The sequence below is a fragment of the Poeciliopsis prolifica genome, unplaced genomic scaffold (genome assembly GCF_027474105.1).
Source record: "Poeciliopsis prolifica strain line A6 unplaced genomic scaffold, Auburn_PproV2 SCAFFOLD027, whole genome shotgun sequence".
Taxonomy (NCBI): domain Eukaryota; kingdom Metazoa; phylum Chordata; class Actinopteri; order Cyprinodontiformes; family Poeciliidae; genus Poeciliopsis; species Poeciliopsis prolifica.
Genome location: NW_026562402.1, coordinates 2,755,324 through 2,773,631, shown reverse-complemented (window position 1 = coordinate 2,773,631; position 18,308 = coordinate 2,755,324). Strand labels below are relative to the sequence as shown.

Here is an 18,308-nt window from a genome sequence, read left to right as displayed (position 1 = left end):
AAACTACTATCCAAAATTAAATTTAAGATATCTTGAATCATTTTGTCATTCGAGCTATCTTTAGTTAGAATTATGACCAGTCAAAACTAAAATCGAGATATCTTAACCCTCTCCATGCAGGTGTTGCAGATTTGCAACAACTTAGCCAGTCTTTGCATGTAATTTGAGCCTGAGGGTTAAATTTGCTTTATGACTAGTCATAATTGAATTGTAGATATCTGCAATGTGTATTTCAGATAGTCAGTAATCCATTGAAGACATCTTGAATTGAAGTCTCCATAAAACCCAGTGGGAAATCTGATGTCATTTTGACAAATCACAATGTAATTAGAGATATCTTAAATCGCTAAAACGTCTAGTCACAAAACAATTTGAGATATCTGAAATGGCAAAGCGAATTTATGTTAAAACGGCTTGCCATATAGCCCTGCTCTCATTGTGTCTTCCTTCGAGTCATTTTCTAACACCCCCTTCACCCATAGGACCTCCCTTACTACCTGGCCATTCCACTCCGCTCCGCTCCGCGAGAGTCCAGCTCCGGGGTTTCCAACAGAGAGGCGCAGGAGCTGAGGGCTCCCTCACCACGGAGCTCCGCAACAAGTGGACGGAGGAGAAACAGAACTGCGAACGTCTGAAACCGGACAAACACGGTGAGTTCACGTTCACCTTTGTGTTCGCTAATATTTAGAGACATATTGTACACAGTCTCTTGCTCATTTGTTGTAAATGGAGCGATTATGGAAGAAGTGAGTTCTTACAAACACCGAGTCTCCAAAGTTTGAGCTGGACAAATAAAAAAAAAAAGACACAAAATTAAAAGAATGTCTCCCTGTGACATTTAGAGTTCATTAAAGAAAGGCAACAGAAGCCAAACTCCTTCATAAAGTGATGTTCTTGAGTAAATAAACAAATGTGTCATGTAAACCATTAAATCTCTCCTATAGCGGTGATATTCATTGACTTGAACCCAAATTGTTGCCTTTCCCAGGCAGGCAGCAGGCAGCAGGCAGGCAGCCCGGGTGGATGAGCGCTCAGAGATGCAAGCCGCGCTGTTAATGCTCCTCTGCGGTAAGTAGACTGTTCACACAGCTTTGAAGTGGGTCTCTGCTGCAGAACAAATCCTCAGAAGTGATCCAGTCAACGGGATCTCCACGTCACGGGGTTTTCTTTGATTAGTCTCTGGAAAATATGGAGCATATATGTCAAATTAGAGATGATATAAGCCTTAATGTTGCTGCTTTGCTCATCTGAGAGGTATTCCAGCGTGATCTTCTGAAGTTGTGTGGAAAGCCTAACTTCTGTTTCAGTTTCATTCATTTCTCAGTCATGTCTCATTGTCCTCACCTGTTATTCCTAAAAGATATATAAAAGTTCTGACAGATCCCACGCTCCCACCCGGTTGGCTGCTGTGTCTTTCTGAACACAGATAAGATTGCAGATGTTTCTTTTTTAGGACCTCTGGTGCACCCCAGTGTGTGTGTGTGTGTGCGTGTGTGTGTTTGACGAAAGAGGAGAAACACTCAGAGGATGAAGAGGCCGAGCCTGACAACAATGAAAAATAATTCAGCCATGCTTCTCTTTTCTTTTTCGCCTTTTTCTGTGTCTCTCTGAGAGGTAAAAATTTCACTGAAAAGAAGTTTTCATGAATGGGACCTAAACATAAAGCTTTTTTTTATGTCAACAGTAACCTTAACAGCATTGCTTTTTCTTGGTTATGCTTCATTCAATGGGTTTGCTTTCTAACCTAAAGTGCCTGCTCAGTTTACTACCTCCCTTTCAGGTACATATCTGCAACTGTGTGTTTAGGATTGTTCTTTTTCTTTACGCCAGACAGCCTTCTTAGAAATGTGTGTGTGGCCAGGTAAGAGAGGGATAGGCAGCGGGAGCTTGACTCCTTTGCAAGCGTCAGCCTCCGGAAATGTGCGGATACCAGAACAATGGTTCGGCAAAGCCTAGTAGCTTGCAACACTAGAAACAAATAGAGAGGCAGAGGGAGGGAGAGAGAGATGGTGAAAAACATAGAAAGGGGGGGAGTAGAAGTGGTTGTATAGTCAGGACAAAGAGGAAAAAAAGAAACGGACTTTGGAGAAAGAAGAAAGGATCTGGTATATGAAAGAACGGTGAGTTAGGTTTCTCCGTCCTGTTGACAGGGGCTTTTCTGGATTAAAACAGGAGGTGGAGATAAAAAGGCAGAGGAGGAGGACTGATGGGGGCAGGATGAAGGGAGCTGGTCTCTAAAAACAATGGAAAGGCTGGCGCAGTGTTAAACTGGACTGTAGTCGCCAGTGTACACCAGAACAGGTACTCTGCTTTAAAGAGAAAGTCCTTATACCAGAGTTATTGGAAAAAATGTACCAATTATAGGTCAATAGAAAACTACAGTTTAGAGTTACTCTCGCCATAGCTGTCTTGAATAGGCTTACTTTTTTTGATAGTGAAAACTGTAGTAACAGATAGGAAGGCAGAGCTTTTCATTTGTACATTTGTTTCACTGCTCCATTTTCTCAAACCTTTAAATATTAGCCAGTCAGTGTTCCTTTTATTTTTAAGAAAATATTTAGTTTGAAGCTAAATATTTAGCTATCTTTGCTCTAAACAAAACATACAGCTGCAAACCAGATGTTTAATTTGAAGCTAAATGTGTAGTTTGTACATTCAGCTGTTTTTGTTGTACTGTCTATGATTATTTCATGCTTAAATCCAGGTAGCAGTGCAAATACAATTTGTGTACCCTTTTTTTTATTTATTTATTTTTTTACAATGATGTCTAAAAAACTAGATTATGTCATGCACATTTTTCTGCTGATCCAACAACTGTTGCAGAGAAATTGTTGCAGCTCCCATTCTTCACTCTTGACTTTAATTAAGTAGTCGACTGCAACTTTATGTCTCCTTTCTTGTCTCAATGTTTTAAGCTCCTAAATGAAGCAGCTTTGTTGTTACACTGAGACAATTCTTGTTCATTCTTAGAACACTACTCAGTGCATTCTTCCAGCCAGTAACCTGTCTAGACTTTAATAGATACATGAAGGGAAATCAGAAACAATTCTCTTCTCTCAGGGTACACACAGGGTCATAACCAGTTCAAATCTTTTGTTAAAAAAAATCACTTCCCATAGTACTCCCTGGTGTACTCTCAATCATTTCCAAGTGTGCTGACCTCTGGGTCAGCACGCTGCTCGTGCTGGAGAAAGGAGGAAAGTGCTTCATTATACAGATGTGACAAATTTATCATTTAACAGCTAAATGCAACACAACAATTATCCTGCACACATAGTTCTACATACACACAGGAAGACAGACGAAATCAGAAATACACATCCATAATTGTTTGTAGTTAAATGCATTCAACCGTTGCATAAATTCTTTAAAAAGGGCATCTAGGACGCTGTGCACATGCCATTTCTCAGGCTTGTGTGTGCTGTGGTTTCCTCTAAGTGTAGGCAGACCTTCTTTATCAGTGGTTCTGATTAGTAGCTACAGCAGTACTCCCATCAGAGGTCTCGGACTCCCTGAGCAGCTGTTGAGCGCCGGGGCAAACACACAGCACCAGGGTTACTAACCACGTCGCCAGCAACTTGCTTTCTTTGGACAGGCTGTCTGACCTCAGGACACATCTGTTGGCCATGTGTATCCCCACATACCCACAATCAGCCTTGCTGCCATTTAACCTCTATCATCAGTATATCTTTAGAAAACCTGTTTCACATGAAATCTGAGTGATTGGTAATTATAAGTCGGCAGCACGGGCACCTATTGTCCTTTAGGTTCCCTATACAGTTCGTTCAAGCAATGCCAAACATAACTGGCTTCACTTTGACCACCTGTTGCTGTCAGTGTCTCACTCCATATTACTTATCCACTGTGAAGTGAGTCAGACATTTCCAGGGTCAGGCAGGAATGTGGAAGTGTCTTCCAATGCAACTAGTTCCTTCCCAGAGCCAAGCCTTGTTATCTTAAAAATTAGTGTAATAGGAAACGTCTGGTTTTTAGTCAGTGATACTGTCGGTTTGACCAGAAGGCAGACAGTCAGTCATAGTTAATGGGGTTTATAATTTTTGACACTTTGTATAATACAGATTGCTGCATAGTTTCAGCTGACACATTGAGGGAGGATCAGCTTGCTTTTCTCAGTTGTGATGTCCTGTGCTCTCAAGTAATAGTTAGCAGACCTTTAATCTTGTAACTAAAAGAGTCAAATCAGAATTGCTTGATTCTTTAGGCCTGTTCTGGTGCTAAGATTCAGTGCAGACTCTCCTGAATGAAATGCAAATCAACTTCAAACTCCACCTAGGATGTTCAAGGGAAACTTTCATTTTTTTTGTGTAGTTCTGTAAAGTTGGTCATAAGTCCTTTAACTGCAGTAAAAATGTGTTTTATCACTGAGCTTTGTGGAGTAGAGGACACTAACAGATAGTTAGTTGTTCTCCCATCATTTTAGCTGATTTAATTATTTCAAACAACTCTTACTAAAAATGTAGAGATAAGTGGGATAAAATGTTACATTGAATCATAATAATCATCTAAACTTAAACATATTGTTAACTTTGGTGCTATCAAGCAGCACACTTGAAAAAGAAAGCACAACTAATAGTGTTTCATTTGGTGCAAAATTATGATGCACGTCTCACGCCGATGGCATAAAAGTAGGATAAAATGTGACATGACCATTTTGGCTGCAGACGCTTTGAAAATTGTACGTATCCAATTCAGCAACACATATTGAAGCGTCACAAATCAGATTTTTTATTTTTGGTATGCAACGATAGGAAATGAGCTGTTCACACTGCCATAAAAAAGTTGGACATGAGTCGCATAAGATATCTTATTATCTTATCATGTTGCATCTGTGTGATGATGCCTTAGTTTAATTCTGCTTAAGAGCAAACATGGATTATCCTTTGCTCTGTATTAGTTTTCACTAAAGTTCACGAAAGTTAAAGTTTTCCCCTGCAAAAAAGGATTGTTGGATACTGCAAAAAAGTATCCAAAAGCATTTTACAAGTAAAAATTAGTTCTCAAACTGTACAAGGCTTGTTTGTTTTGTGCCTTTGCCGAAAACATTACTCACCTTTTTTAATGCTTCCATCTTTGAAAAACTTTATTTTCTAAAATGAGTTGTTACCCCCTTGGTGCCCCCCTTTTTAATCAAAAGGGCGTTAGCGTCTGATTTAGGGAGGATGGCAGTAGTGAGGAAGGTGAACACAAGGGCAGAGTAGGCCGGGGGAGATTCAGTGGTTATTAGAAGAAAAGAAAGACGGGAGTCAAGGGCTGAGAGTAATAAAAAGGTGTACAGGGAGAAGAACAGCTGGCTTTTGGGGTGTGGGAGTCAGCCATGCATCAGCTAAGTGCAGAGCAAAGAGACCAGAGACCATGAGAGGGAGAAGGTAAACTAATTAGCTGGGAGAAGGTTAAAAAAATGACTTTTTCTGCTGGGGTCTTAAAATAGGAGCTTGAATGCAATTTCTGATATTTTTACTCCCTTTGAGTTCAAGATCCATCTTAGTCAGGTGGTCAGCTCATTGCATTTCTTAAAATGAACCTGGAACTAAACACTCTCCTGATGATGTCCATGTTTGCCCTATATTCTTCTTCTTCGTATCCCTCCTTTTGTATCTGTGTGTTTAGGTGCTAATGCTAGTCTTATTGTTGGCCTGTTAGTCTTTGCTTCCTGTGATGCATTACCTGGTAAATGTGAAACCAAACTTGGCCCTGCCTGCCTGTCTCAGAGGAATCTGGCACATGGATGTTGCATCTCTCTCCCTTCTGCTCCAAAGCTAGAACATTTCTTTGTTTTATTCAAAATGGACAGAGAAATTACATTAACGCCACAATTTGAGACTTACAAAAATCAGGTTTGGTTTTTTTTGTCACAAACTTTGTTACCTCAGTTGTTATATGGTGATGTATAAATCTATCCTTTTCGGGAAATGAAGTTAGTTCTGAAATTAAACAAAGATTTGCATTGTTTAAACAGTACCACAAAGAGACCTGTAATATTAGTGGATCTTATATTAGCTCATGGAAAACAAGGTCACGACAGCAGATGTTACTGTCATTCTTATACAGTTATGATTAAATGATTGCTTTAAAAAAGAGTGATACTTGACATCATTCTTTTGACAACTACCTTCAAGGAAAATATTGCTGTTACCAATGCTTTACATCACAAAAATTTCCACAGAATCTCAAGGAAGTGGGGTTTCCCTGATCGCAGGTGCCAAGACCCACCGTGGTAAAAAAACAGTCCTTTGTTTTATGCTTTGCTTCATACAGAGAGCCTGGATCCTCAGCTAGTGAGAAACAATTGGTTGCTGGATGCGTGGACTCTATTGAAGATTTAGATTTTACCCAGTCACTAATGTTTGTCTACGATGTCTGTAAGTTTGACTCTATGAACATTACCAATAATTGCCTTCACTGTAAACCATCCTCCACTGCAAAAGAGAGAAATACCAAGCTGAACGAGGCAGCAATTAATATAACTTTTAATATTTGGAAGCGCGTCCAACACAGAGTGAACTGCTTTGTTCACTTCCTCTGCTGCCATTGCTAAAAGTGCAGGCAGAAAAACATTATAGTTCTCAACTTTTCCTTTTGTTCCATGACTGGCCCAGCTGAAATTTTAAAAATTACGTTTAATGGGAGAAAGCCTAGATGGAGCAGTGAAGGGAGATGAGAATCAAGCAGAATTGCGTGGAAAGGAAATTCCATGCAATTCTGCTTTGAACTAGCTCCTTTGACAGATTCAACTGATGGATTTGGCTACAGTGTAAAACTTGCTAAGGAAATGCAGCAGCTGGGTTTGAGTGGAGGTAAAAATAAGGAAAGAAATCACTTCTGATCAGACAAAAACTCAAGGACAATCACAATTTGCTGGAAGTACCAGGATTGGACTCTTGTTATGTCTCATTGATTTTTTTTTTATTCGGTGATTGAAGTTTGAATAACAAAAACATACTAGTAAGTCATATATTTTTTTTCATTTAACAAATGGAGGCATTATTACTGCTTGGGGGATATTTACACAACCTCAGTATGGCCTGGTCAGCTTGGTCACACACTGCTGTGGAATGAAATCTCATTTCTCAACAAGCATTTATTGCAAGTGAGCTAATGTGGCTGTTTCGGTCACTCTACCATGAACAACATTCTCTAGTTGATCCCACAAGTGAGCACTGGGGTTGAGACCAGCACTGCCTGCAGCCCATTTTGTTACTTTCAGACTCTAAAGTTGCTTTTCCACTAGACCCCTTCTAACCGGTGCTGTCCCGGTCCAGCCAGATTCATTTTCCATTAGCAACTCCAGAGCGGCTCTGTGTGACTTCTCAGATTCTCCACACAATTTAATTAATTTATATGTTCGCATCCCCACTTTACCCAAATAGAAATATGGATTTTGCGTTTTAGATGGAACTGTGTTGTTTTTTATTCAAGGTGGATGAAGTCAAGCATGTCTCTTAGAATAAAAGAAAAGTCACATGTCTTGTTATGCAGTGTATGTAAACCTTTGGCTTCTTCTATTTGTCCCTGCTTTATAAATGTAATTGTCAGAATCCAACTTGGCTTAAAATGTCTTGCTTTATTATTATAATGATACAGTTGAAGGAAAGACGTTTTCTGCATACGTGCAGTTCAGGTCACGGCTCATGTTTAGAAGTCTGAAGACAAAAAGAAAAAGTTGCCCAGATAAGAAGACAATGAAAAACATGGTCATTACACAAACATAAAATATCTGCTTCTATCCCCAACCTGCCTACTTCTTTCTCTCTCATACACACACACGCACACACACTCGGGCCTAAACCTTTGAGTGCCGGCCAGCAGTATCCAGGACAGATTTGATGTTGTGTCTGGATGGATCAGCCCTTTGTCTGGAGGGGAAGCTCTGTTCTCTCTCAGGCATCTGCCCTGTTCTACTGGTGATTCCCACTCTTTTTCTCACACACTGACAGATAAGACAGGAGGAACAATCTATTTTACGTGGACCATTTGGCTTGCTGTAGTATTTGCTTATAATAATAAAAAATGTTGGCAGCTTTGGTTGTTGTCTTGTACATAACCACTAATAGGCATCTTTTGTGGAGTCAGCTAGCAGAAGCCTGATGTTTGCATTGAGTAAGATGAGGGAGCATCAGTGGTTACGCTGTAATTAGGAATGAGCGTGCCTTTGAGCAGAAGTGGAGCATGTGTGTTTGCATAGATGCACAGGTGGGCAGCGGTGTGAGCTACCTTCATCTGCCTGGCCCCGATTGAGACTTAGCTTGTTGCAAAGTGTGTGTCGGGATTGTTGAAGGGTGTTTGTGTGAGTGGATGTGAAATCCTCCTCTGCACTGTTCTCAGCAGGCTTTGTATCTGCAGCTGGCTGCTTTGCACTGCCAAGCTGTGGAAGTCAGTGTTCTACTGTGTTTTAATCAGAGAGCATAGATCTGCAGAAAACATCCAGACACTGGCCACATTTCCATTACAAATGTATGCAAATGTCTACTTTTCACTGATGTTGAAAAAACACTATTTTGAAATTACGGAGTTTCTATTAAATAAGATTGGTTGAGAAATCCTTTGTTCCATAAGAGGCTTTAATATTTTGCTCGGTGAATGTAAAGAACCAAACCTGGTCAAGGAAGGACAAAAGGTTTTCAAAAGTGGGTAAAAAAATTTCAACATGATAAACTTGAACACAAATATAAAAACTGTCAGATTTTTATTTGTAAAGCCTTTTTGAAAACCATGTATTCATTTATTTCTACTTCGCAAACATTCTTTGTGTTGGTCTATCACATAAAGTCCCATCCCCTTTTTTGTGGCTAGAAATGTTGCCATTTTGGTGAAAATAAAGTAGAAGTGTGCTTTGAAGTATTTCTTCTCAAACCTTTCAGGCACTTTCAGAGGAGATCTCATTGTATTAAGATTGTCAAATATGTTTCAGAGTCAAATCGTTTGCATAGCAGAAGCTTACATTTTATTTTTGCCAGAGCTAAGATAAGAGACACCTGCTCTGGAAAAATCTCTAGATTGACTTCTAATTATGCTAATTAACTCTCTCTCACACACACACACAGACCTACAGGAGGATACATTCAGATTTATATCCATAGTGTGTATATATTTATATATTAATATTTATATATCCTAATATATAAACAATGGATATATTTCAATTGGATATATATTTGAATGTGTGACAGCTGCTGCTGGTTGTCATGAAAATTTATAAGGTTTATTTTAACTCCCACACATAGCCCGACTATGTCGTCACACCATGGCTCCAGTGGGACTCCCATCACTTTGGTTCAACACTGATATCATTCCTGGTGTTTCTGTTACAGTATGATATGTCATGGCCAAATTTACTGGACTTATATTATCTCACTTTGATATGCTTTGGTATATTTCTGGATTTAGCTGGTAACTGGGCTAAATCCATGTCATGTCTGTGAGCTCAGTTTGATAACCCCAGATAATAGTGGTTATCAAACTGATAGATAGTAGTGGATGTTGTCTCACATTTATGAGACAGTAGTTGTCAAAGTGTAGACAGTGGCGGGTTTTGATTTAGGCATTCTGGCTTACTTCATTAAGTGGTAGAACCTGGTGGTCAATAAGGAAAAAGCAACAACATAAAAATGTCAGTTGAACCCCTGACATGTTTTCTTATTTTATGTCCATAAAAAGCTGAGTCCAGTGGACCCTGTTTCTTACCACTTTCATCATCTTAATGCAATGTTCAGGAGGAGCAAGGCAAATGTCATGGTCAGAGTGAGAAAGCGCTGTGGGACAGGGTGACGGTCTGATGGACTTTCCACAACCACACACACACACAAAAATCAAAAATAAAAATAACCAAACTTGTAAAAGTGCACAGTGGAACCCGCAGGACTGCACACAGAGTAAAAAAAGTTACCCTGTCTTTTAAGACTGCAGGAGGATATAAAGAGGAAACACAAGCAATTTGTTTTAGCACCTTAAAACAAAACATGTACTTAAATACCAGCAATGCAGCTGACTATTAGTTTCAGTCAGAACCCTTAGGAGAAACAGCAGGAATCAACACAGATATCATTACATTAAATTTATTGTCTTTCTGTATAGATATATTTTTCACTTATTTATTTAACTTTGATTTATCCAGGAAGTCATTATTGAAATTATGCTCCTGCCTATCTTTACAACAAAATAAAACTAAAGTTACAAACAAATAACATCCACAAAAACAAAATAAGATTTTACTCATCGTGCATACATTCCACTCAATTAATATGTGATTTTTTTTTACCCTCTTCTATTGTAATTTTTATACTTAGTATAATATCAATATAATATTAGTTGCTGTGGTATATCATTACTAAATTTTATGCCATATTGTACATTCCTATTCGTGACTATGTTCCAAAAAGACTTCTCAAGTGTTCTTTTTCACGTTCAGAGTCTTAAATACCTTGTCAATGTTGGACTCAGCTGATTAATTTTGTTTTTGCATTTCCATTGCATTTCCAACCATTTCATCAAATAGATTTCTTAACCCATCTTTTCTTTATAAAGTAAATAAACAAAAAATGCTTTGCCTGGTGGGAGTGCAAGTAAAACCTGATGGCCTGTCAGGGTTATAATACTCTGGGGGAAAGCCTCCATACAGGCATTTGAACCGCAATGGAGTTCACATCAACCAATGCGGTTCAAATTGGTTGAACTGCATTGGTTCAACCAGGCAGACTCTACAAAGACTCTGCCTTTGTAGAGTCTGCCTACCAACTCTGGTCTGCTGAGGTTTCACCTCACTGGAGTGGAAAGGAGAACACTCATTAGGTGTACTTTATTTGCCAGCTCATGAATTTCATAAATTTTCAAATGACACCAGTACTGTCTCCTTCCTTTTTTTGATCCATGGCTGGTTTCTATCCCTCCAGGCCTGGTTGCCACAGTTGGCCAGGAACCAGACCAAGCCCATGGCTGTGCCCATGGCAGCTGTTATCCAGCAACTGGGGACTTGTTGGTTGGAAGGGAAAAAAACTTGAAGGCCTCATCCACTTGTGGCATGAGAAAGAAGGAGCGGTATTGCATTGTCAGTCACTTGCAGGTGAGTATTTATGACATTGCCTATAGGATCTTTTTACTTTTGTTTGTTTCTATTCAATCCCTGAACTCCCTCTCTTCTTGTCACTATATTTGATGCTATCCTATCCTGCCACAGGATGAGAAGAAATGTTTTGAGTGTGATTCCAGACGACCATACGACCCTGTCTACAACACTATTAATCACCGGATAGAGAATGTTATCACCACCTTCAAACCGCATCGGAAAAAGTCCTGGTGGCAGTCAGAAAACGGTCAATGGATGCTTGTGTTTTGTGTTTTAACCAATCCTTGTAAATTACACAGGGAGTGGTAAATGAAGTTGATTTTGTGGCTACGTTTGGGTACCAGAGGTTAAATATAAGAATGGATAAAAATGGTTGGGGGGAAAGATGATGAAACTTTATTTTACAACCACAAATCCGAAGCAACGTGTTGCTTTAGAGAACGGTTCCACATGAAGACACTGTGGCCAACATCCTCCCTGGAGCTTCAGCTCACCCTAATAACAGAGCAGGCCCAGCTGTGGCATCTCATCAGAGGAAGGGAAGGAGGAAAGAAGATTAAAACCAATGGAAAGATAAAAGTTAATCTAGAGGAAATATTTCCTCTAGATTAGAAAGATACCGTTTCTTAGTATGTAACTAAGAAACAGTTAGATACTGTTTAGACAGTGAAGAGGGGCATATTTGAAAAAACTTGTGTTCAGTCTCCATTTTTTTAAAGTTTTGATCTCCTGTAACAGACTTGTGTTGATTCTGATTATTTTAAAAACGATAATATTAGAAGATATAAGAACAGTATTAAAAAAATATTTTAAATTCTGTGGCCCAAAATCAATTCAATGGTTTAAGAGTAATCACTGTTAAAATGTCTCTTTTATAAAAACCACTGTAATTAAATTATAAAGCTGATATTTTAAAGGTGCATTTCAGTAAATTAGAAGATAGAAAAGTTCATCTTGTCCAGTAACTCACTTCACAAGTGGAACACATGTTTATTAATTCCATACAGACTGACATATTGGAGCTTTTATTTCTGCTAATTATGTTGATTTTATATTTAACACCAAATAACATGTGGGAAATATGTTTAATACCTGCTTATTTTTATTTTTTTCAAAAAGAACTTTTAATTTGACAAACCCCATTGGAACTTATTCCAATATTTTTTAGCTAGCCTATTCTTAACACAGCAACCTCTATGTGTGTTTCCTTCAGAATGCACATATTTAAGTTTCCAAAAGCTTGCAGAGTTGATCAAATTTATAAAGCCAGTTTAGAGTTTGAAATGATAAAATAGAACAGCTTTGCTGCACTCCCTCTATTCTTCCTGTAATCTGCTGACCATTTTCCTTTCTCACACACCCTCAATTTATATAGATTTTGTAGAAAATACAGTTTTCCTTTGAATTGTTTTTTTTAATCCATCCACCCGACCAAATAGATTAATTACAAATAGTGCAGATGCTGTTTCCAATATGACATGCCTCCTTATAAAAAATGTGTTTCTATGCTTGACCTACATCAAGTATATTTAACTAACATGTTACAAAATAATAAAAATTTTTGCTGATCTCAAACAGAAAAAAACCCCAAAACGGTAAACAGTTTAGATTCTAGCAGTTTAGATTTTAAGCCTTGTTTTCTTGCATGGTTTAGCAGTTCTTTCTCTTGTGCTTCACTATAACGTCACAATGAAATCTCTGTCTGTCATACCAGATAAGCCCACTGTGTGCACACAGCTGTCATGGAAAAGCAGTAGTATAAATAGATTACACTTCCTGTGCTCCTTTCAGTCTCATTCAGTTGCTTTCTGCTTCTATTCTTCTTTTTGTTGCAACATGGTGTTGGCATCAGGTGTGATTAATAGGTGAAGTAAAGAAAAATAAGAAAATAAAAACATAAATGAACCATAAAAATGATCCTATGTGAACATCAGAACGTATTTAAAAATGTGGGGTCGTTCCTAAAAACTGGGTCAGTGATGGGAACTCAGATTTATAATACGAACTGAACAAGCTTTGTGCAAACTTGTCTTACTAATCATTTTAAATAATGCCCCTGATTCCTACTTTTAAGGGGGCAGTAATATGTATTTACCAGGCACATAGTGCCATTTTATAGCACAGTCAAGTAACTGTGTTGCCTTCAGTGAGAAAAATTCAGTACATATCAAATATGACTTAAAAGAAATTTGACTTTGTTATTTAGCGCCTTCAGGAAGTCATCACAACATCGTTCTTCTATTAATTCTTTAGCTACATTTTTACCAGCATCCCAAAGAAACTCTTATCATGAGCTCAGCTAATGCATGGTTCCACCAGGTGTTTACTGATTGCTGCTGGCTAGTCTTGAGGAGCTTAGTGGGGGAGTCAAAGGGAGGAAAGCTCAGAAGCTTGGAAACTGCAGCTCCAAAGAAGAGCTACACCTTAAAGGTGTTGCTAGATTCACCCAGGCGTTTTGCACAGCTGGATGGTTGCCATTGAGATTAAAGGATTTGTGAAATATGTATGATAGAATCAAAGCAACACTCCAGTTTTGTTTTTGATGACAGAATAACATTATAACTATAATCAAACTGTAATCAAAAAGCTAAATTTACACAATACTGCCCCTTTAATTTTTTTAAGTTATTTGCTGCATACATACCACCTTATAAAAAAACTATTAGAAACCCAACATTAATGGATATAAGTTGCTGACCAGTCTTTTTTCAGACTGTTTTCACACAGTTTGTAGCTATTATGATTAGTAATTCAAATAGTAATAGTTATAATAGTTTTAATCACTAATCTGATGCAGTTTCTCACTGTATCAGTGAGAAATGTCTGATGCAGATGTAAAGCAGTGTAATTTCCATTCCAATTTAAATTTCTAACTACTTGAGTGGAAGAAACGTTATAGCTTTACCTGTCTTACTAATGTTTTCTTTCTCTCAGGAAAGTCAAATGTTTTTATTGAGTTGGATCTTGAGGCAGAGTTTCATTTTACTCATCTGATTATGACATTTAAGGTAAGATCAAGGTACTTCACTCACTTTCCTGAAACAAATTAGGGTTAGTGCTCAATTATAAGAAAAAAGGCATTGCATGTTTTTTTTCTTGCAGACTTTTCGCCCTGCTGCCATGCTTATTGAGCGATCAGCAGATTTTGGTCGAACCTGGCAGATCTATCGCTACTTTGCTCATGACTGTGCTGTTTCTTTCCCTGGAGTCTCTGCGGGTCCTTTGCAAAACATCAACGATGTGATTTGTGAATCACGTTACTCTGACCTGGAGCCATCGACAGAGGGCGAGGTAAGGCATCTGTTTTCCACTTGTGCTTTTAAAAACATGTTTACATGTTGAAGCCATGCATGGCCTCCAGTGGGTTGTCCTAGGAATGTAAATTAGATACATTCAGTTGTGAATATTACCTTTATATTCCAGATGTAGATGTAGCATTGGTAGGGGATTATATCCATTGGATTGCTGTGAATGAGAAGGCTGGAAATACGGCTGTTTATGATAGCGGCAGCCATTTTGGATTTGGATCTTTATTGGTGGGGGGGAAAAATCCCAAATCCCAGATGTTCAGTATTTAGTATTTTGCACATCTGGACCTTTCTATTAATTTTCTTTGGCTTTTGAGTTTACATCAACCAAGGGTACTATTATTTTTGGTTGCTGTGGTTATTAAGAAATTAGTTTTGTTACTGCGCAATAGCCAGCCCTGTCCTAAACATCACAATTCCCATGGACTAACTACTGACCAGCTCTCCATCCAACGGGTCCGGAAAATATCTAAAACCTTTGAGTCTTACCCTGAGACAGGTCTAGGAGAGATAATCTGTCTATGCTGGTGTCGAAATTAGCTCATCTGGCCTTTAGCTTCATTCCAAAAGTTATGACCTTTTTCAGTTAAGAAACAGTCAGCTGAGTTGCCCTCACAACCTCATAACTTCAATAACTGCTCTTGTTTACTGTAGTTCTTTCCCTATCAACAGCGAGCAATTGTTATAGACTAGACAATTTTTAGTGACTCAACATAAGCCCCAAGGTCATTATTTTACCAACACTGAAGAGACTTCTGGAGCCACCTCATTTCTAGAAACATGTTCATAGGTTTTACACTAATTAGAAGAACCAAAAATACTATAGATGACTCAATTAATTTCACTGTCCATAAATCTCATTAGAATTTTAATGCATCTATACCGTGTCACTAATTTACTGAGCGAGGCTTTGGGGTGCAGATCAACTCATACCCAGATGATGGATGATCTTGGCTTCAACAGAGGGCTTTGATATTCTTGCTTAGCGTCTTATCTTTGTACGGCAAAATCCTCTTCTGAATAGAAGCAAAGCAAAACTGGTTGTTGTCTTCCGAACACTCAGATCTTCATCACTCAGTGTCTGCATCTTCTTGTTGGCTTGACTTTAGCACTGGAGACTAAGAACCACTTGTTCCTCTTTTCATGGGTTTTCATACCTTTTCACTCCACAGTTGTGAATGGGGTGATGGCTTATGTGACTTCTTGAATGTTCGATGGCTTCGTGGAAAGTACCAAACCTTTCCATATCGGTCAACGCCTTGTTCACTTCTCATTTTATTGTTGTTTGTCCACTGACCATCTGGTTTAATCTGGTTCGTAGAAAACCTTCGAGTTCCCCTGTCTTCACGCTCAGCTCAGACCCTTTACTGGCCATGAACCTCTGCTCTAATTATAACACAGTCTGAGAATTACATCAATATACTTTACACAATGTATGAGTACTTCAGTTATAATTCTATATATGCTGTATGATCAACATAAATCCTTATAAACAATCATCTTAAACAATCAATTTAATTCTTCAAACATAACTCCTTTTAATCATCATCTGAGTTCTTCACCATTTTATTATGTTATTCATTTCTCGATCTGCTTTTTATTACATCAAACTCTTTGTATAATCATCCATAAATCAAAATACAAGATTACTTATTTTTATAATCATCAGTAAATCAAAATAGAAGATTACTTATGTCTTCCAGGCTTTTATGATCTGTTTCCTGTGTTAAGCTGGAAAGTTTACCAATTTATGCCAGTTTTCACAACAGTTTTAGGCTGCTTCTGCAGTTGGAAAAGGCTAATAAAATGGACAATGGTCAACTTGTTGAAGTTAACACATAAATGCATCTATAAGTAAAAGGAAAAACTTGAAAACATTATTTTAAAAACTGTTTAGCTTATTTTATTGTATTGTATTTTTTCTATTTGCTAAGTATATTTGAGCAACAAGGCACTTGCAGGCAAAGTGCTTTACACCATAAAAACATAAAATAGCAAACAATTATGAACAAACAATAAACATTACATTTTGTTAATTGCCATCATCAAGTTTATCAAGTAAATATACATTAAGCATGTTTATTAATGTTCTAATAACAAATCAAAAGCTACTCTAAACATGTGAGGTTCTATCCTTGATTCAAAGAAACAAAGTGTTTCAGGCTTTATGAAGTTTGTTCCAGAATTGTGGTGTATAGAAGCTGAATGCTGATTCTGTCTGATTTATGTTCCTAAATGTATAATTAATTGGAACTAAACTTAAAAATATATTTTTAATGACAAATCATGGAGTAAAGTTCTCATTTCTCAATTAATTTGTATACTTTAAGTGTATGTCATGTCATTTATAAATTTCTGTTTTTATTTTTCAGTTTTGGTCCTCCATACAATTGTTTGTCAATTACATTACTGCGTTCTTAAAACATAACTTGAAGGAATCACTTTATGTCTTGATGACAAATTAGGGAGTTGCTTTTCTGTCCCATGTCTCTTTGCTTACCTCAGCACAAAGCCTTATGTTCTTCTGTTTAAGGTATTGAACTTACACTTAGTACTATGTTCCTAAAACATAGTACATTTTATTTCCCTTGCTTTTTCTGCTATTAAGTAGTGCAACATACCAGATTAAACTGTTTGGGTGGAGAAGACATGTAAAAAGTTTCGTTTTTAAATGAGCCCTAAGCATATCAAAGCATAACCAGCATCACTTGTGCTCAGATCAAATGTACCATTTATGTTTATCTGGATCTGTGAATATTTGGGCTCATGGTGCATAGCGTAAATTAGCTCTATCAGTCATTTGTGGGGGATAATTTGTGTTTTCCTGACCTAGGTAATCTACAGAGTCTTGGATCCAGCTATCAAGATTGAGGACCCATACAGCCCCAACATTCAGAGTAGGTCCTACTTCCTGCTTATATTATGGGATAAAATAAAATAGCTGTATTTGAGAATTGATGTGATACATATTAGAATTGAATAAGTTACATTAAATCAAACATTTCAAACCATTTTACACCATTGTAAGCCATCAATGTTTGGGGTTTTTAAACATTTAGAAGAATAAAATGTGTTGATTATGTTGACTTGAAACTGCAGTAATTAACTCTTGTGAAAAAAATATGTTTTTACATATTTGTTAAACTATCTCCAAGTCCTCATAATGTGACAGATAATCTGTGAAAAGATAACCCTAACAACCAACAAACTTGGAGAGGATAGCAAGGGCAGAAAATGGCTCACAAATTTGCTTGATTGACTCCATTAAGTCTCCTGGCTCTGATTGGTAGTTTTTAATTCGCACAAAGAGATGTGCGAATTTTTTTTTTTTCACAGATTATCTGTCTCATACTAGCCTGTCACAACATAATAATGTGTCAGTATATATGTAAAATATTTTAAATAAAAGTTAGCTTTATTGTCTTCATTAAAGTTGTATCAGAACGTAGGAAGACCACAGAGAAAACCGACCTGAGGAGTTTTGCCTTTTCCTTTCTGTGTTTCCATTTGTCACCATAAGTCAAACTCCAGCCAACACATATAGCTGCTGTCATCCGGCTGTGACACATTACAGAAAGACAGCCAGCCAGTCTCTTCAGGCTGTGAAACATGTTCCTGCTGTGTTGAAGACATGGCGCGATGGGAAAAGCAGCTGTTTCTCTCCCACACAGCCCTCATGTTTAAACTGGCAGGACTTAAGAGCTGTTCCCAGAAACCCCTGCTTTATTTCCAGCACAGCAGCCGAGCCTGTCATCCTCTGTTGTGAAATAATTCATTGGAAGTGGCACGCAGGAAGTCCTCTAACCCCCTCACCTCAAATAAATCCATATTTATGGGCATGTGGTACAATTAGTCAGTGTCCTGTTGAGGCCTTATGGGACAGTATTCCTGTTTGTTTCGAAATTGGCCAAGTTTGCTTG

At 37.9% G+C, this 18,308-nt stretch overlaps 1 protein-coding gene across 4 annotated transcripts in view; it reads left to right on the top strand.

Moving 5' to 3' along the window:
• The first annotated feature begins 528 nt into the window (after positions 1 to 528).
• lamb2 (laminin, beta 2 (laminin S)) overlaps positions 529 to 18,308 on the top strand; it is a 43,279-nt gene continuing 25,499 nt past the window's right edge. For 2 of the 4 annotated variants that reach the window (XM_055048320.1, XM_055048317.1), the window contains exons 1-7: positions 529 to 650; positions 989 to 1,068; positions 10,908 to 11,077; positions 11,192 to 11,327; positions 14,015 to 14,088; positions 14,183 to 14,371; positions 17,222 to 17,285. In XM_055048320.1, the coding sequence (XP_054904295.1) occupies positions 1,038 to 1,068; positions 10,908 to 11,077; positions 11,192 to 11,327; positions 14,015 to 14,088; positions 14,183 to 14,371; positions 17,222 to 17,285 (664 nt within the window). In that variant the 5' untranslated portion in view covers positions 529 to 650; positions 989 to 1,037. Of the gene's footprint in view, positions 652 to 985; positions 1,069 to 10,907; positions 11,078 to 11,191; positions 11,328 to 14,014; positions 14,089 to 14,182; positions 14,372 to 17,221; positions 17,286 to 18,308 lie in introns of all 4 variants that reach the window. The other 2 variants (XM_055048319.1, XM_055048318.1) reach the window with 2 other exon arrangements.